We start from the raw sequence: 20,371 nt of genomic DNA, 5'->3' as shown, positions 1-20,371 counted from the left end.
CATCTAATCAAGCATTTATGTTTGATCATACCTCTACAAGTATAATTACGGTAATGTACTTTGCTTTTAAGTTCTCCAACTTCAATCAATATAATTTTTCAACTTCACATCAGTAAAGATCAAATTACAGAGTTCTCCAAGTGTTGGATATAAAGAAGACAGCCCCATGACAACGTCCGTTCCCTTCTATGAAATATCCATGATGCGAATTGTTCTTCAATAATAAAAGTAGCTGAACCTGGCCACGTGGTATTAAAAAACTAGCATTTTGTTAACAGAAATAAATAAATAAATAAGCATCTGTAGTTCAACCATTGCAAGAGTGGAAGATTGAACTCTCCACATTTGGAGTGATAATTGATTGACCCTTTAAACTATTATGGGGAGGGGAAGGGAGATCGTCATTTAGCAAAAATCGAACATACCTCAAGACAAGATCACAAGACCTAGGTACATAGCTCCACAAAGAAAGATGAAGGATATAAAACCCCTGCATTTCGTATTCAATTATAAGCATCTTCCTTCGAGAATATATGAGTTGAAGATACCAATCTAAATTCGGGTTGACTCATTTTAACTCTAGATAATATAAGATACTCACCAAATAATTCCCCATCCAACACCGTTACACAGGCAAGGACACACCTCAGCAAATTTCTCAGCATCACTTGAATGAACTCTTCGGGATATTAGATCATCATAAATATCTGAAAAAAACATAACAGAATTAACATAGCAGTAATAATCGATAAAGTAGAAGGCATTTGGAAGCTATACCATAAACTGAGAACAGGCTATTCATTACACCTGCAGTTTTGATAAACAAAATGGTCAGTCTTTCCCTCCATTCCATTGTCAGTTTGGACGATGAATACAATCATCTTCTGCACAAACATGCAAGAGATTCTTGAAATGATGTAAAAGGAGAAATATTACCAATAAATAGGATAACATAACGAAGAACACGCACTTTAGTTGTTTCTTGCAGGACCCAGACGACACCAAGAAAAATGATGAATCCTAGTGGCACAATATGAGAATATTTCGTAAGGGATGCACATTGTGTTGGCTATATCAAGTTTTGTGTATTAGGCTTTGACACTCACCAATGCATAGTCCACGAAGTGTCCACTGCAAATGGTCGTAAAGGACACAAATATAACAGTCAATAAGTTTGGCTATTATGGCGGACATAATATCAAGGTAAAATAAATGAAATTTATGATTTATCCGCGGAAGAGATGAAAGAATCATACACACAATCACAATGAATGGAGCTAATATAGTACAATATATGATATATTAAAAAGGCTAAAATGCAATTAAGCTAGATGGCGAAGTGTTCAACACAACTAGGAAGCTGTCTATCTAAAATATATGCATCTCCCGATTTCTCTACGTAGGTTGTAACGCCCTAAGCCCATCGTTAGCAGATATTGTCCTCTTTGGGTTCTCCTTTTCCAACTTCCTCTCAAGGTTTCTAAAATGCGTCTACTAGGGAGAGGTTTCCACACCTTTATAGAGAATGTTTCGTTCTCCTCTCCAACGGATGTGGGAAGTCCAAAGAGAACATATCTGCTAGCGGTGGGCTTGGGCCATTACATAGGTTCCAAGAAACCAAGTTTGGGTGGATCCAACTTTTCCAAGAAACCAAGTTTTGGTGGATCCAACTTTTCTTTCTAATTCCAATAAGAGCACGAATGCACATTTAGCTGCAGAAACTAACACATTTAACAGATAAATTGAAAATACCAACAAAGTTACTTACATTTTTAGCTACACAAAGTACTACAAGAAGAGAAACAAGAAAGCACCCTGCAGCTATTCTGGACGTAAGAAGATTTGTAGATGCTAGTATCAAGAGCATCCCCCAGAATGATGAACCAATATCTACAATGAAAATAGAGTAATCAGCTGGTATCAACCACATGAGAATGTGTGTGTATGTGCATGAGAGAAAGAGACAGAGAGAGACATCCGGCTGGCAAGATCAACCAATACACGCCACCACGAGTTTGTGTAGCTCCACCTTCATCAGCATGAACCTGAATTCCTTCTACCTGGAAGCTTAAGCAGTTAAGTACATCATGATTACACTAACTAATGACAATCTTCGCATGTTCGTGAGAAATTAAATCAACCTACATTAACTAAGGGTCTGCATTAGCAACATTAATATCATAAGGAAAAGAAAGTAGCATGTTTATAAAGTACTTCATAGATAGACAGAAACCAAAATTCTGTTTACTATGAACAAATGCAACATAGACATCTTGCTGATGTTTCTATTCTTCAGCCCAGAAAGTAGGATGTTTATGAAGTAATTCATTTCCTGATGCAAAACCAAGAAAGATAATGAAACAAACTGATCTACACGAGTTATAATATAGTCACAAAAACACCTATAAGATAGGCTTCATTATCCAAAATAGTGAATCCTCAGTAACAGTTTTAGATTTGACATTATAAACGAAGCTACTTAATTGTTTTCACTCAAAATCGAAGACAAATAATGATTCATTGAGCGTCACAAATTTAACAATGAGAAGAAAATGTGAAGAATTTAGCATCTTACATGACCACAGGTAAGCTTGCAAACAATGGCATGGCTTGCCTCGTGAAGGAACACCGTGACAAGTTTGAATGGTTTCAACAGTATCGTCCTCCAGAGCTAAAATAAACAGACTGATTCAGAGCTAACCTCAGAAAAGAAAGGAAAACGATATAATACTACTTTTGAAGTGAAAATTTGAAGTTCATCGTTAAAAGTCCCCTGGTTACTAAAATGAAATGCTAATCAAGAATTTGCTACTTTCCAATTAAACAAACACCAACTTATCATAAAGAATACAAAAATTTCCACCGATCCAATATTTTGAAGGAACAAATAGTAGCAGTGAATTAAGAGAGATACCGCTAGTATAACAACTGTACAAACAGAAACGGTGATCAGAAACACAACTTGCTCGTGATTGCAGCAGTGCTTAAGCTCCCAATTAGGTTTCATTTCGAGGAATTCGCTAAATCCAACTAGTCAAGAGAAATCCGAAACTCGACTTGCCTGATTAGTCTTCGACTAATCCAACTGGTTAAACTCCGAGAACGAGATCTACAAAAAGAGCATAGAGTGAAAATGACGTTTCGTTTGTGGTCGTCAGATGAGAGAGTGCTGATCCCGATCAGTGATAGGCCGTCGGAAGGCGGAGCTGAAGAACCAGAGAAAGGATTCCCAATTCCGACGACAATTCGACGGAGACCAATGAGGACTTCCAAACCACAGTCAACTTTTTTTCCTTTTTCTTAGATTTAGAAAAACTGAAAAAAAAAAATAATAAAAATAAAAAATAAAAAAATCCACAATATTTAATATTATTTTTTGGAAATATTCTTTAATAATTAAATGAGGAAATTCGAGTTTTTTTTAATAATTTTTATCTCAACTACTTCTGCCTTTAATTTATTAATTTTTTTAGAATACAATTATTTTTCCAATTGACTTTCCTATGAAAATATAAATTATTTAATATCTAAATATAACCATACAAATGGTTGTTTTTTTTTTTTTAATTTTAATTTTAATCATAAAATCCAAAAATATAATTTTTGCTAAGTTGGTTATAAAAAGAAAGTGATCTATCATAAATGAAAAAAAATAATACATTTCTCGACATAAAAAAAATGACGTAATTAACGAATTATGATGTAATTAAACAGAAGAACTATACTTTACATTATTTATACCTAAATCAAAACGGTCAAAGGAATTAAAATAAGATATAAAATTTTCTTTTTATCTATAATTTTGGACTTAGTTTCACTTTTTGACTCTAAAGAAAGGAGGAAAAGGTGAGAAAAAGCAAACCATAACGAACTCCATTTTTTTTATTTTAATAAATAATGCCAAATATTTTTTAACGAGCATAGTTTGTCTACCTCTTTTAAAGCTAAAAGTTTAAATTCTCGTACTTGATAGAATGTAAAAGTTGCAACATTCATCTAAAATACTAGTAGATAACAGACATAGTTGTTTCAATCATAAAAAAAAAAAAATAATTTAATTTTTTTTAACGATTTCACAACCAACTCGAAAATAGAGAGTTGGATTAGGTTAAAATTTTTGGGTTGGGTTGAGTTATTAATCCAGCCAATCTGGGTTGGTCCAAAAACTTCCCTCAACTCAATCCAACTCAACCTGTGTATACCCTTATTTAAGATAACTCACAGAAAGAAAAAAAAAAAAATAGTTTCAAACAAATCTTTCAACAAACCATCAAATGATTGCCGGATGAACTGTATCAACATCTTCCCATAACAAAGACCTAATAATTTGCTCACAATGCTTACAAAAAAAAAAAAATAAATAAATAAATGGTAGATATAAGATCAGAACTATTACAACTGCTCATTCAATGAGAGAAGAAGATTTTCTTGTGGAGTAAACTCCTGGAAGAACTTTGTCCCAACAAAAAGTACCTTATAGAAATCAAACAATCAAGAATAAATGATAATCTCCCGTCTCCTCTTGTTTGCATTAGAATGCAAGCAAGAAGTGAAAATAGAATTGATGTAATCCACCCTTGGATCCGCGTTTTCGCTGGCACACTATCCGGTGTCTAACTCTAATACTGAACTGATATCAACATCTTCCTATAATAAAGATCTGATTCACTCACATCGCTGACAGAGAAAAAAAAAAAAAAAAAAAAAACTGCTTGAATGAGAGTAGAAGATTTCCTTGTGGAGTAAACTCCTTGAAGAACTTTGTCCCAACAAAAAGTACCCGGTAGAAATCAAACAATCTACGAACAAATGATAATCTCCTCTTGTTTGCATTAGGATGCAAGCAAGTGAAAATAGAACGCTGATGTAATCCACTTTTTGGACTAGCGTTCTCGTTAGCACACTATCCGATGTTTAACTCTAATACCATTTATAATAGTCCAAACCCAACGCTAGTAGAAATTGTCAGTTTTAGCCCTTAGATATCAACGTTAGTCTCAAATTTTAAAATGCATCGATTAAGGAGAGGTTTCCACACCCTTATAAGGAATGCTTCGTTTCCCTCTCCAATCGACGTGGGATCTCACCAACAAAAAATAATTCCAAATTAGTTTTCATCCCAAAAAAAAAAACAACTTATAAAGGCGCTTATGCTGAAGAACAGAGCTCTGTCCTTATGTAAATGTCAAAACTGTTGATATTGCAGAAGTAACTGATACCTAACTAAACCTTTGAATAGAGCTAAATTTTAGATTGCCCAACAAGAAATTTTCCCAGATGAACAAAGTATCCACCCAGAGGAGAATGAGAGTTATGAACCCAAGAACCAATATGCCTGCCATTGCATTCCAGATGGTTAAGGATTATAGTATGAACAGAACAATCAAGAAACTTGCCACACAGAATTTACAGTTACTTCAAATTTTATTTTGCTAATTATTCACACATCTTGCTTTTCTAGCCATTATTGTGATAGAAACAGAGAATATGTTACCACAAACAGCAAGGAGATTTCATCTCTCCTGCATATCCAATTCAGAAATGGCAGTCAGCAAGAATCATGATATCCGAAGTAGAAACCAAATGGAACCTTTCAAGTTTCAGCAACTTTATATGAATCTACAGTGATTTCAGTCAGTAACAGCCCAGGAAAAAGTCCCTGCAAAATGATGAGTAAAATCAAGAACCATTCAGAAGAAAATTGGAATGAAATCGATTCAGAAGAACAATGGAATGAAATCGATTGAAAACTGAAATTTCCTCCCTATTCTTACATCCAATTGCTTTTGTACAGTTCTAGGCCTCTTCTTTGGCCTCCTCGGTAGCTTACCGACGAGCACCGCAAAGTCCTCTTCAAGCTCCTCTTTCGACAGCGATACTAATAACGTACTCCGATTCTTCTCCTTCTCCTTCTCCTTCTTCGTTATAGCCTTGATCGAAGATGAACCGAATTCTGGAGTCCTCTCATCTGGAGGAGCCTTACACGCTGCTCTACGAGTCCGCAAATTCCACGGGCGAGCCGCAGTGGATTCTCCCTCGCCGCCTTCATCAGCAATCGAAAACTTGAGTCTCTTCGATTCCTCCCTGATATCGAGCATGATCTTCTCGCGCATGATTTCAATGGAACTGCTCCGATCGTTGTTCCCTTCACTAGGTTTCATCGGAGAAGAGAATCTGGTGGAGTTCGCGCCTTTAGAATTAATAGGTCTCTCCCGGACTCGGTAGGATTCCGATTGGCGATGAGCAGCGGGGTTGGAGTTAGAAGAAAGCTTCATACACTTGAGGAATCTCTGGGAGCCCCATTTGAGATACGGCAAGGAGAAGTTGTGCAGCGGCTTTGATCGATCAGGCGCCATAGCCATGAGGTTGATCGCAAGAATTCCAAGCTAAAATTCCGTGAAGAACACACAAGGCCTGCAATTCCAGAGCCTTGTCAGTGAAGTTAGGGGGCGAGAATCGGGATTGGGGAGGGGAAAAGGTTGAGCTAATGCAGTGTAGAAGAGTGGAAGGGGAGAAAGAAGAGGGAATGGAAATGAGAGTCGCGGGGAAAAGGTGCTTAAAGAATGAAAGGGGGAGGGGAGGCGGGTCGGTTCAGGCTTTTTGGTGTGGCTGAGAGTAAAATGTTGGCGAAGTCATAACCGGTATGGAACACTTTAAACCTTTAATACCTCAACTTTATTGAATTAAAACAACCAAATAAATAAAAAAAAAAAGTGAAAAATTAAATTTAACGGTCGAACTTTTAAACTAATCAAATTAAATATGAAACTCTCTTAACCATTACAATCCTTACTTGAATTTGAATAAAAATTGAAAATATATATATATATATATATATATATATATATATATGACATAAAATAATTGTATTGAATTGAAAATGTTTTTAAGATGAGTTCATTTGTTAACGTTTATCATTAAATTAGTTAAAAGATCTTGTGATCTCGTGATCATTTAATTTTAACGATGATAAGATTATTTATGTGAAAGACGACAAACTAAAATAGAATAAAATGTTGGTTGTTTTCAAAATATTCCATTTATGACACAGTCAACAATATTTTAATTTTTGTTTCCACTCAAGTATACGTATATATTAATAGATAAAATATTCAAATTTTCATTCTACTAAGCTCAACCCGAAAGATAAAATTAGTCCCAAGTTATAAACATAATACCCACTTAGCCTTCAAAAATGTTAAATTAGAAATTTAGTATTAAAAAAAAAGAAGTTAAGATCCAGTCTCGAATTTTTTCTTATGTTTAATCAAAACTCTCATCATTAGTCCTTTTTATAAATAAGAAATATTTAGGAGAGTTTTAGAGACTAAACCTAACCTATATATATTCCTTGCATTTATTAATTAAACCAATTTTAACAAACTTGGAATCAAATTAACTTTTTAAAAGCCTTTTTGCTTGCATTGTAAACTATTAATTAAACCAACTTCACTAATCCTCTTTAAATTAATTAAACATGGCAACAGTTTAATTAGGAGGCCAAGATTAGTAATATGCACACGATTTGTTTTCTCATTCCTCCTTCCAGTCTCCCAAAATTTAACCATTTTAAGTAAAAGTTAAGACCAAAAAGAAAATAATTATATATATAAAAACCATCAGGACCTACACAAAGATTTTGAACCATTTGAGGTGGGACGCTGGTGTGACCTTCGAAACAAGGATTTGGAACAACAAGCTACCCACGACCAGACACAATCTATTTATGAAAAAAAAGATACCTCGCCTTAGCAATGAGGCATATATCTTGCCGAGGAGAAGAGCCAGTGGTCGTTATCTGTAAAATATTAGAATTACACGAAAAGGAAAATACAGCAATAGATGAATGAAATATAGAATCCAAAATGAAAATAAACAGAAAATCACTTCCAAACCAGGAAAAAAGGTGAATGCAAGCAATAACGGATATGAAATGGATCAGAAAAGGGTAAGTCGATGATGTTCTCTATGAACAATGAATTTCAAAATAAATTCAATTTTACAGTTCGCAGGATGAATCTTGAAAGCAAATAAAATGGGATCAGGAAAAGGAATCTACACAGACCGATATGAACAACGTGTGAATTAGATGTAATAAAAAAAAAAACCAGTTTCCTGGTGGAGAGGGATTGATATAATATGTACAAAAGAAAGCAATAAAAAGCGTGTATATTACTTTTGTCACTGTAAAAGAAATCTCACTGATTGGAAGAAGGGCATTCAGCATATGCGGCATCGTTCTTGATTACCCGGGTGTTGTATGATCCGCAGCACTCGCATTTATGATAGAGCCAATGGAACCGCGACGTGCCTTTCCGTTCACAGTCATTGCACAGTATGTCCTGGATTCCACACCCTCATTAGACTACTTGCACCTTATTAAGTTAAATCACAAATAATATCGAAATGGAAGAAATTACTAAACTATAAGCATTTTTTTAAAACATCATTTCAAATTCCTAACTTCGCCAAGTCAAATATTTGTTTCGAAAATAGCAGCATTTATTAATTTCACTACTTAGACTTTGATGAAACTAAAATTTCAAAATTAGAATTAGATTATTCAAGCCAAGTTAAAGGGTTAAAAATAAACTCCTTTTTTTGTGTTGGAGAGGAAGGAAGAATTCGAGATTTTATTTTTTGTGTAATGATGAAGTTACACAATCAAGAACAATAACGCCCTCAAACCAATTCCTAAACCACCAACAGAATGTACCTGGCAACGTTCCCTGTACTCCTCTGGCAGCTCCTCAGTGGCCAACAAGGCATCAAGCATACCAAAATATACCTAAGCACATGTTACAAACAATATGAAAATCTGGTTCAAATTTGCTTTACATAGCCTTCTATGTGTAAATGACAACATTAAAGGACGATGTTAAAAGTCAAAATCCCCAGCATCTTCGCAAGATATAGAAACTTGACATGTAAAGAAGAAACTAGTCAAACTCCCCAAGGCTAATAAAATGTAAAGAAAGAAATTCTGACTAAAGGAAAGCTCATTACAATAAAAATGAAAAATCTCTGCTTGTAGAAATACATATTCTCCTAGCCAACTTTTCTTTTTTTCAACCACAAATGAGGAGAGGAGATTTGAACATCTGACCTTTCGTTTTTGATAGCTCATAAGATTTAAGACTGATTGCAATTCTAACCTTGTGGGGATTGATTTATGGGAATCAAACAGGATGAAAAAAAGAAAGTACATTAAGCCCAAAAAAATGACAGAATAAACACAAAAAAGTCAACAAAAAGAATTGAAAATTCCCTTACCGCCATATCTCCCAAGGACTTGCTGCAAATAGGACAGGTATAATGGCTGCAAGTGTACGCCTACAAAAACCATAATGCATGTAACATCAATATCCTAAACTCATTTTACAGAACACACCAACCAACCAGTGTTCATTTAAATTATCCAGTATCCGTAAGATATAATCCAAACCTGAAAGCAAGCTGAATGCATGTAATGACCACAGGGTAGCGGTCTGACTGTTGCACTAGATGTAAATAAGAAATCACAACAGATGGGACAATTCGTTTCTAAACTTTTCTCCAGGCACTTGTGACTCTCCAGCTTTATTCCAAGGCAACAATTGCAAATCATGCAATGGAAAAAATCGATTCCAAGACCCTTCCCAACACGACATAAGTTGCAAAATGGGCAATGATACACAGTCCTAGAGAACAATTGTGACAAAGAGAATACAAAAGAGATTTAGCTAGATTTCTGTTATTCTAAAAACATTTATTTATCATGACAGTCTTCGATGAAATAGTCAACAAACCAGATGAGTTAAAACATTTCAATTGGTACAATCCCATGAAAGAGGATAGCCACAAAAGACATCATTTAAGGTACTCCACAAGGTCACAGGAACAATTTCTCCCATCAGTTAACCAAAAAAAATCGAACATTAGCTTTCTGAAGATTCGAGGTTAGACAGGAGCTCTAGCTATTTTTGTGGTTGCTGATATTTTAAGCTTTGTTGGGTGCAGTCATTTTGGTATTAGATTTGAGCTTTCCTATGCAGTCTAGTTTTGTGGCTAGATTTGAGTGTCTTTTTGGGTTCAGTTAGATTTTGAGTATTTTGTTACCAAAATTCTGAATCATTTCCAGTTGATAGCCATTTTGATTTGGCCAAGACTCTTCAAGTTGAAAACTGACTCACTCAACTACCTCCTGAAGAAATTAGTCTTTCCTTGATATTTATTCACAAATCTCAGTAACTGGGAATTTTATCCATAGATATTTCGGTCAACTAAGAGTTGCCTGTTGCCAGCCATATATGAAGGCAATCGAGAGAACGTTGAAAGGATCTACAAAAAAAAAAAAAAAAAAAAAAAAAAAAAAAAAAAAAAAAAAAAAAAAAAAAAAAAAAAAAAAAAAAAAAAAAAAAAAAACAGCCAGCACAAGAGGAGCCCAAACCTAGAAAAAGGATCTCTAATCTGAAAGAATAACACCTAAATCATCCTGATAAAAGGCACCACCGTCCACAGGGAGATATTAAACCTACCGAAGGATGTCCCTACAATCTACAACTTTCAGCCTTGCTATGAAATATCGTAAGATAGTTTTTAATGCTAAAGTCTATTTATCTCTAATCTGGTCCAACTTCTTCTAGCAATTAAAGTCAACATATGAATATGTGTTGCAATCACCATTTATCAACCCCTTACTGTTTACAGCTTGCAAGTCAAGATATAAATAGGAAAAAAATGATATCCAATCTAGAGAGAATGGAAAATTTCATGAAATATTAACAACCAAAGGAATCATTTGTATCTGATGTTATGTATAAAATTGTTAATAAACATAATTAGCACATTAATCGTTAGATATCTCGCTTGAGAATATCATTTCTTCTGAGGGCTTATCAAGCCACAGATATAATATCATATTTCTTAAAAATTATGAAGTATCAGAATTTGTACCTTTCATCATCAAAAAATTTACAAATATTGCAATAGTATTTCGCCATTGATAATCCATTGCAAGAAAGTGTAGTGCATACTGGCCCAACTGATTGAATTGTTAGACAGTTCATGCACATCATCTCTGATGTTGCTTTCCTAAAATCATGGGACAAAATATCAGAGGGGCAAAACACCACTTGAATTTGATGTAAATCCTGAAATAATACCTGTCCATTGAGTGATCGCTGACATTATCATGACAAAATCGACAAGTAAATAACTTTCCGCAGCAAGCAGCAAGAAGCTTGCAGTTTCTAGTGTAATGTTCACACCCAAATATTTTTTTCTCCACACAGCGAAAAGATGGTGTTCGTCCTGCTGCATCTTCACCATTGGAATTGTCTTCTAGATTTCCTTGAGGCAATTTCTGCTGTGCAGCAATCCAGCGACTAATTGAAAACAATAGCATGCAATTAATTTTAAATTCAACAGCATAGCAACATTGAAGTAAGACGTGCTATGCAATTTGGAGGTAGATCAAAGCTTATGATAAAATATTATATCAAACCATACCTGGTCATAAGATTCTGCACAAGATATGCTTTTCTCCTTGGATCAAGAGTCGAGTCCTGATAAACCTTTCTGATTTCTGATTCAAGTTCATTTTGGTTCATGCGAAAAATATCTTTCCAGCCAGGCTTGAACATTTGATCATTCTGATCCAAGCTCTCAATGAGCCCAGAATCTGGAAGGAGAGAAAGAGAGATATGTGATTACAATTTTTTTCATTACTGAACAATTGAGGAACATCCAACATGAGTGTGAGATCAATAAATATGGAAAAACCTTTCTCAGCAACACAAGCTTCCGATGTTTCACCGTTTAAAGTAGACGACGCAGTCCCTCTCCAACAATCGTTGAGCCATTCGTTGAACATGGTGTTTCTCGTGGCCTGCTTCCACGTATCCATCATGGTATTCTGTTCGTCTTGAGTAAGTGCAGATGTTACCCATGGCAACATTGACTGGAGAACTTCAGCACCTGTTGTCCCAATAATACGACCAACTATTTTGTCTTGCTCCTCGACGGAAAAGTGTTTCCCAAACAGCGGCCAAAGTTCAAGTTCTTCCCTAAAAATATGCTGATCCAGGGTAACTCTTATAGATTTGCACATTCCTTGAAGCTTTGTAGCAAGCTCGTTGTACATTCTATTACAATCCTTCCCCGCCATATTAACAGAACCTACATCACTTCTAGAATAACTCTCATCTAACTGAACCTCATGCAGACTTTCATGGAGGAGTGAAATCTCAGAGAGAACACATGAAATATCCTCAAATAGTTTTTCCTCCTGCTTATGGTCGAGCGTATATGAGTGACTTACATTGTGCAATGTCTCTTTGGATTCCAGAGCAGGAAATACAATATCATCTTCAGCATTACTATGAGCGCGATATAACCCCCATAGAAGGCGAAATCTTCCAATAAATTGCCGGAGAAATGTTTCATCACAATCACCAAGTTTTCCAGATTCAACATCTAAATATTCCAAGTCTTTGCGTATCGCTTTGTGAAATTTAAAAATAGTATCAATGGGACGTCCTGCAGACCCAACATCAGAAGTGGCATTATCCGTTTCCCATGAAAAAAGGCTGGAATTGAGAGAAGGTGCACAAGAGCTGGGAGATAAGGATCGCATAGACTTGGATGAGAAAATAGAACTTAACCCCAGAGTCTTGCTATTTACTCCTAAAGCTGGAACACGGCAGGACTGATCACTACAACATTGTTGCTGGACATTAACAGTCTCTGAAGCAATACGGCCATCACAAAGTCTGCATGACATAGGAACATTCCGTATGGCTGGCCTCTTAACATGAACATTAGTTTCTTCTGGATCGGATTTTGGACCTTCCCTTGCAATCAATGCAGGGGCACATGAACAAGACGATTGAACAGTGTCTTCTTCAATATCAGGTAACCTTTTAACTGCACAACAGCCAACTGCTCTTGAAGATATGCACAAACCATTATTGCGGGCCTTGCAAGCCCAACCAGAAAAGAGAGTCACCAAAGCAGTATCTTTAGCTGGAGCTGATTCAGAGAATTATACGCTATCAGAACCACTAAAAATACTAATATCATCAACAAGAAGATATATAATAGACAGCTGCAGTAAAAGTTTCATAGGTTTGTCTCTTGAAAAGAACAGACAAATTAGAAAAATCAACAAACCTGCCAACTGCATGTTCTTGAGAAAATCTCTAGCCTCATCTTCTTTTAATGATCCTACCAGCCATGGCAAGACTCGTTCAATCAATTTCAAAGGCATCATACACAAACTTTGATACAACAATTCCCGTTGTCTCTTGCAACTAAAGTGCTTTCTAGCAAGTGGAAGAACCTAAAGGCCAAGGGAATCAATATAGCTTCAACCCATCTTTCAGAAAATATAAGATAGGTTCATTTTCAAGTTATCACATTTATCTTCCATAAAGGTACTCTTCTAAGCTTTCATGAAAATAGATGTTTGTATACCGTAATAAAAGTATAAGGAACTTGCTGCACGTTTTAAGCCAGCCTTAAAAAAACTGAGGAAGAAAATTGCAATAAGAAGTCATATCAACCAGGAAGGTCACCTGAACTTCTTCATTATGGAAGTGCCTCTTAATGGTATCTATTATTTGATCAGCATGAGAACACAACTTCACGTAAAATTCATCTCTTGAAGTAGAACTAGCCCCTGCCCTTTGAATATTTTCAATCAGGCAACTAAACTCATTGAATTGACTTTCTTCTTCAGCATGTTCCTGGAAAAAAGAAAACTCTCCATCTACTGCAGGAAAGATTACCTTGTCCTCAGCAATACTGTGATGAGAAAAGAGGGGTGAGTAATACAAGTTTTGTTGAATAAATTTAGAAAATAGCTAAATGAAAATGTGTAACGACCCCGATCCACCGCTAGCAAATATTGTCCTCTTTGGGCTTTCCCTTTCGGGCTTCCCCTCAAGGCTATAAAACGCGTATGCTAGGGGAAGGTTTCCACACCCTTATAAATGGTGGTTTGTTCTCCTCCCTAATCAATGTGGGACATCACAATCCACCCCCTTCGGGGCCCAGCGTCCTCGCTGGCACTCTTTCCTTCCTCCAATCGATGTGGGACCACCCCCAAATCCACCCCCCTTTGGGGCCCAGCGTTCTTATTGGCACACCGCCTCGTGTCTACCCCCTTCGAGAAACAGCGAGAAGACTGGCACATCGTCCGGTGTCTGGCTCTGATACCATTTGTAACGACCCAGATCCACCGCTAGCAGATATTGTCCTCTTTGGGCTTCCCCTCAAGGCCTTAAAACGCGTCTGCTAGGGGAAGGTTTCCACACCCTTATAAATAGTGGTTTGTTTTCCTCCCCAACCAATATGGACATCACAAAATGAAAATGAACTTGTGCAATAAATCTGAAGGCAATAACAATTAAAAATGAAAATGTGTTCCATATGAAAATTTTAAGTATAAGTACGACCTTAATTATAGACATTTTTTTTCAAAAACTACAGCCAAATTATAGGAACCATTTCATTTTAATGAAATTAGTGCTATAATTTTTCTCAGACGTACTCCAACTATCTGTGCAATAAAGAATAAGAGTAATATACCTATGATAAATGCAAACTTCAGCAATGAATTGCAACCTCTCGTTAAAAGTTGATAGATTACTAAACTTTCCAGAAAGTTGTATCTTCCTAGCCTCCTCAGCTATGTCATTCAACTCCCTTTCGATGGCATTATGCCAAAACAATATTTCATTAATTGGATGAGTTACCACATAATCTGATGTATCAGAACTGGACTCCAAATATTTCCTTTTCCCATGGCTGGTAAATGCACAAGCACAATTTACATTTCCTGTTTGATGATTTGATGTATGAGTAGTAGGATCTGAATGATGTACAACTGGAGAATCATCAAAGCAACTTGTTGATACGGTGTCACAACTTCTCTCTTCCATCCAAGTAAATATGACCTTACATAAAGAGTATCAGTAATTGGCTATAAATCAAATCAGCATATCAGAAGAAAGAACCCAAGTAAAACCTATACCTGTTGAAGAAGCTTTTCCTCGGGGACTACATTAGTAAAACATTTCTGTAGATCCTGAAATTCATCAGGTGAAACAGATGAAGAAAGCCAAGGGAGGAATTGAGCCATCATGTACACAGGAATACTGCAGAAGAACTGCCAAACGAGAGATGCCTGCTCTTCCAATGTGAACTTTTCTACAAGCAAGGGAAATACCTGAAAAATGTATATTAATGAGAATATGTCAGAAAAAATGTATATGTATCACTAGACATGCAGCCAAAAATATAAACCCCAAAACCTGCCATTTTTAATATATCACCTCATAGAACACTGTAGTTTCTTGTCCCATTGAAGTAATTTTTCATGGACACTTAAATATCTCTCAACCAGTCCCATTTAATCATATCAGATAAACTATAAGTTAAATTCAGGATTTTTAATACACAGACTTAGTAAGAACGTGGATTGGTAAGGTATTACAAGTAGTATAAACTAAGAGCATCTACTGTTTCTTGAGGGTTGAGTGTGCAAAACTCGTGTATTTCTTCAACAGAATTAAGATCTCGACTACTATTAAACACAGCAATTGTAAGATGGAACTAATTAGTGATCAGAGATTTGCATAAGATATTAGGGAGACATGGGCAACCGTAGAGTACCTGCTCTTCTTCCTTGGCCATGTGCTGACTCACAGATGTCTTTAGGGCACCAGTGCAGGACGCTAACTCCCTTGGGAAGCTTTCATCATTTCGTGTACTGGAATTAAGAAGCTCAAAAAGTTGATCAAATAGATTGCTTTCACCCTTGTGTTCAAGGGAATATGTCTGTGCCACATTCTTCACACGAATATCAAGTGCAGGAAAAATTACCTGCAAGTCCAAATTTAAGTTTTCAAAAGTAAGAATTATAGCAGCAAGTCGGTAGAAAACGAACAGAAGAAAACGATGATTACGCAGTGTTGCAAAATAATAGAATATAGGGGGGGGGGTGGGGAAGCTCAGTGTTGCAAAATAACACCCCATGATTCGTTGCAACATTCTTACGGAAGCTTCTACTAAGTCACTCTTTTTTTACGCAAGAAGCAGCAAAAGCGACTAGAATTGGTATTTCGTCAAAAAAAAAACAACTGGCTCATATCCTGATAGGTTCTTACAAATTTAATTTAATGTACCACCTCATTATTGTTGAATCCTCAGTATTCATACCATCCCCTCCGAACTACATTCAGTTGAAATATTTTCTTACAGACAAAAGCAGAGCTCCTGCTTTGATTGAAGTACACCACCGCTATACGAGATTCATTTTTTAATTTCAGTATTTTGAGTTCTTGAAAATGAGTATTAATGCAAAATGAAGATAAATTTCCACTCATAAACTTCATGAAAAAGTAGAAGGCATTAAAGAACTCAGAGTGTTAAGCAAGAACAACCAAAAGTATAAACTCTTACGCTCAATTATTTCTTCAATTCTACTTTCCTCCAAAATAATATTTGATTTATTGACAGACTTATGCTGTACAAGACAAAGAGACGTTACTTAAGCTGGCGATTGGGCACAATGGACATTAGAATCCAGTAATTATCCGAACGAAGATTGACACATGAGGTCAAATCGTCTTTAATGGAGTCCGCATTAAAGGAACACAGGAAATGAGGCCTACTGAACAGTATTAACATGTTCAAAAAATAATCAAGCATAAGCAACGATTTAAGTACCAATGAACAATACAGAAAAGTAAATTATAATTCTGATTCTGAGAATTTTCCAATTCCTAACCAAGAATCTAGTACCACATGTCCTTCCCGACTCCTACGACTTAATCAGCAACCGAAGCTAAACATTCGAAGGAAGTTAATCGATAATGCTAGGTTCCAAAGAAAAGCAAACGAGGCGAAAATCAGCCACACATGTACAAGTGCAAATCTGCACGGAAATGGATCAGAAATTTTACCTCGTCTTCAGCATTGGAGTGGTGCTTGTAAATCGATCTAAGAAAATGATATCGTTCAAATAGCGGCCGAATATCTGCTCTCTGGCCGATGGCAAATGCCATGGCCAGCCGGTGTAGCGTATCGAGCTCTTTGCGAATAGCTTTGTGGAAGAAAAGGAAAATAAGAATCGGAGACTGTGGCTCGGAGTTCCTCAAACAATCATTCGGCGACGACGGAGACGACGCGGAATCCATTTTATTAACAGAATTAGCCAAAAAAGCCACCCCTCCGCCACCGTCCCTGTGATGTAGCCCTGTCAACGGCGTCGCCATCTCACTCTAAAACCACCTCTCGCAAGAACTCTCTCCGAAATTCTTTCCTATATAATACCTCCTTTCTCCAAATTCTCTCTCGTCCTCGTCCTCTCCAGTTCTTCCTCGCTCCAACTATGCTTTCATCTCCCCACTCTCAGCTGCTGCAGCTCTTGGTTTCCATCTCCTACTCTCTCTGTCTCAATTACTTTCGCCTTTTCACGTAACTTTCTCTCTCTAAATCTTTTTATTATCTGCTTCGTATTATTCAACGGAGAAGAAAGGGTAGGCCTGGCTACGAACTTACGGTGCTGTCGATAAGAATAAAACAACTATAGCCAAAGCCTCGTAGGAGACGAGGGAGAGCCTTTTATACCCGCCTCGATGAAACGTGGACCGAAATATTGCCATCGTGGACGCTGACGTCACATATTTCTGTTCGCAACCTGACACGTGGACCGCTTGTGTGAAGGATGATTGCCCGACTCATACTTCGCCACTGCACAACCTTTGCCTCTTCTCTAAGATTGCCACAATCTTTTTTCTAATTTAAAAAATAAAAAAAAATGGTAATAAAATATACTTAATCAATTATAATTATTTTTCTTTTAGTTTTATTCAAAAAGAAAAAAAAAATTAAAATATTTTTTTTAGTTTTCCATTTGCTCTAAATTATGATTATAAATATATAAAACTCATTAATCCAAATATTAATAGACATGTATTCGGAATTAAAAAAATCATAAAATCTCGTTCATTCAATATATTATTAAACTATTATATTTTCCACAAATTTGAATAAATTTTAAAAATATACGTTTTAAAATATATAAATTAAATAAGGCCTCATCCATGCATTTTCACCCCTCATTATGTATCAAATTGTGTGTATATATATATATATATATTGTATTTTTAAAACACATTTTTATATAGTATAAATTTAAAAAGTATGTGAATAAATTTTATATTTAAATGATAAAAATAGTACAATTTTCAAAAAAAAATAAAATTTATTTTTAAAAATTCTCAAAGAGAGAACTAAAGCACGAGTTGAATTGGTCATGCTGAGTGCTGCAATCATATTGATTATAATAGCTAAGGTATTAAATATTCAAAATACCTTAAAAAAAAAAAAAAAAAAAAAAATTATTTCCAGAAATGCCCCCAACTGAATTCCTTGTGGGCCCGGGGCTTCCATTTTTTTAAGGATAGATTTGGTACTGAATATTCCTAAACTGGAATTTACCTTTGATTAATCAAAATAGAAGATCATCGGTAGCGCAATCAAAACGGAAATCTGTCGCTTTCCAATTAATTTAAAATCATTTGCTAAGGTTCTGTTTGGACTCGAGGATAATATATTCTATACTAGAATATCCTCACTCAGTATTTTATGTGGAGATGCCAAAACTACCCCCCATCAAACTACAATTCAAATTATAAATTTATTAATATTATAAATTTATTTCTAACAAATTCAAATTATAGACTATTTAATATTTATCTATTTATTTTAATTTGACTAACAATCTAAATATTTATCCTATTACTATTATTATTTAATAATTTTTTTAATTTATAATATTTATAAAATATAAAATAAAAATAAAAAAGCGCTCTTATTTACTTTGCCTTAAATTAAAATCTTATTATTATTTATCCATAAACGGCTCAACTTGAATTTAAACCGATAAAAACCCAACGATCGGCCCAATTAGGGCCCATCTCAAATTTTCTTATTTATTTATTTATTTATTTTAATTAAATTAAATAATGGAAAAATATATATATATATATAATTTGGAAAAGTTAATTATTCGAAATTGATTTCAACTTCCAACGTTTATTTATGATGAGTCATGGCTTCAGTTGCCTATTAAGATCCTCTGCCTTGCTGTGTCTACACGCTTGCCATTTACACATAATTCTATTACCACTTATCTTTTTCATTAAGAGATTCAAAGTCAATTTTCACCATATTTTTAAATTTCATTTAATCCATATCTTTTAACTATTAAATTTTTGTCTCATTCAAAAACTACCATATATTAATCAATCAATTAATCAACTAATCAACTAGATCTAATAGGGTACGTGTAACAATAATATTTCATAATAAAAAATATAATTATAACATAATTTTCAACAATTACACCACAATTTTTAATAATTTATCTATATTATAACAATAAATAAACAAACAAGGATGGGTGAAAGGGTTGAGATATTGTCTAATATACGGGCTTTCCTTAGATATTGTCCTTTTTGGGCTTTCCCTTCCATCAAGGCTTTCTTATAAATTGTGTCTACCTCCTTTAGGGAACAACGAGAAGGTTGGCACATCATCTAGTGTCTGTCTCTTATACCATTTGTAATGGTCCAAGCGTCCTTACTGGCACATCGCCTTGTGTCTACCCCCTTCAAGGAACAACGAGAAGGTTGACATATCGTCTGGTGTCTACCTCTAATACCATTTGTAACGGTTCAAGCGTCCCCCTTCAGGGAACAACGAGAAGGTTGACACATCGTCTGGTGTCTACCTCTAATACCATTTGTAACGGTCCAAGCATCCTTACTGGCACACCGCTTTGTGTCTACCCCCTTCAAGGAACAACGAAAAGGCTGGCACATCGTCTGGTATTTTGCTCTAATATCATTTGTAACGCCCCAAATCCACTACTAGCAGATATTGTCCTCTTTGGACTTTCCCTTCCGGGCTTCCTTTCAAGGCTTTAAAACACATCTAGTACGGAAATGTTTCCATACCCTTATAAAGAGTGGTTTGTTCTCCTCCCCCAACACATGTGGGACATCACAATATTACACCATAATTTTCAACAATTCATCGTAATTATAATAATAAATAAGTATAAATAATTACGGCCGTTCGGGGAGACTCGGCCGGAATGAGGAAGGAGATTATTTTTTTTTTTTTTATTATAATATGTTGGTGAATATATTTATAATTTAACCAAAAATAAATAAATAATAAAATTTGAGGATAAATAATGGAAGTTTTGTTTTTAAGAGTAAATAATAAATATGAGTTATTATAATTAAAATTTAAAAAAAAAAAAAAAAAAAAAAAGGAATATTAGGGAGGTAACCGTTTTGTGCCCTTCACTGCC

The 20,371-nt window shown here is 35.3% G+C and overlaps 3 protein-coding genes and 1 long non-coding RNA gene across 6 annotated transcripts; 1 reads left to right on the top strand and 3 right to left on the bottom strand.

Annotated features, from left to right (window-relative positions):
* Nucleotides 1–36: 36 nt before the first annotated feature.
* LOC111485812 lies at nt 37–3,305 on the bottom strand. 2 transcript variants are annotated; one of them, XM_023132847.1, is made up of 10 exons: nt 2,915–3,305; nt 2,576–2,671; nt 1,976–2,060; nt 1,769–1,890; nt 1,107–1,131; nt 937–1,020; nt 778–807; nt 602–707; nt 426–490; nt 37–260 (listed from the first exon to the last, which is right to left on the bottom strand). In XM_023132847.1, exons 1-9 carry the CDS (start codon nt 3,005–3,007, stop codon nt 427–429), a joined length of 705 nt encoding a protein of 234 aa, XP_022988615.1. In that variant the 5' UTR covers nt 3,008–3,305; the 3' UTR covers nt 37–260; nt 426. The 2 variants fall into 2 exon arrangements, with proteins under 2 accessions (XP_022988615.1, XP_022988614.1); XM_023132846.1 differs by having other exon boundaries at nt 37–238.
* A 2,006-nt stretch (nt 3,306–5,311) lies between these two features.
* Nucleotides 5,312–6,628, bottom strand: LOC111485813. Its single transcript, XM_023132848.1, has 2 exons — nt 5,775–6,628; nt 5,312–5,659 (listed from the first exon to the last, which is right to left on the bottom strand). Exons 1-2 carry the CDS (start codon nt 6,360–6,362, stop codon nt 5,594–5,596), a joined length of 654 nt encoding a protein of 217 aa, XP_022988616.1. The 5' UTR covers nt 6,363–6,628; the 3' UTR covers nt 5,312–5,593.
* Nucleotides 6,629–7,600: 972 nt separating this feature from the next.
* Nucleotides 7,601–17,574, bottom strand: LOC111485811 (zinc finger protein BRUTUS-like). 2 transcript variants are annotated; one of them, XM_023132845.1, is made up of 15 exons: nt 16,950–17,574; nt 15,658–15,867; nt 15,017–15,211; nt 14,572–14,939; nt 13,557–13,785; nt 13,153–13,321; nt 11,764–13,011; nt 11,491–11,662; nt 11,145–11,366; nt 10,936–11,073; nt 9,446–9,680; nt 9,274–9,333; nt 8,717–8,788; nt 8,203–8,342; nt 7,601–7,798 (listed from the first exon to the last, which is right to left on the bottom strand). In XM_023132845.1, exons 1-15 carry the CDS (start codon nt 17,259–17,261, stop codon nt 7,795–7,797), a joined length of 3,774 nt encoding a protein of 1,257 aa, XP_022988613.1. In that variant the 5' UTR covers nt 17,262–17,574; the 3' UTR covers nt 7,601–7,794. The 2 variants fall into 2 exon arrangements, with proteins under 2 accessions (XP_022988613.1, XP_022988612.1); XM_023132844.1 differs by lacking the exon at nt 7,601–7,798 and having other exon boundaries at nt 7,944–8,342.
* LOC111485816 lies at nt 7,826–8,179 on the top strand. The gene is made up of 2 exons (XR_002718724.1): nt 7,826–7,948; nt 8,006–8,179. It is a non-coding gene; the product is annotated as an uncharacterized LOC111485816 (long non-coding RNA).
* Nucleotides 17,575–20,371: the final 2,797 nt, after the last annotated feature.

Source organism: Cucurbita maxima, unplaced genomic scaffold (genome assembly GCF_002738345.1).
Source record: "Cucurbita maxima cultivar Rimu unplaced genomic scaffold, Cmax_1.0 Cma_Scf00010, whole genome shotgun sequence".
In the NCBI taxonomy this organism is placed as follows: domain Eukaryota; kingdom Viridiplantae; phylum Streptophyta; class Magnoliopsida; order Cucurbitales; family Cucurbitaceae; genus Cucurbita; species Cucurbita maxima.
The sequence above is the reverse complement of the archived record's forward strand: the minus strand, read 5'-3'. Positions and strand labels throughout refer to the sequence as shown.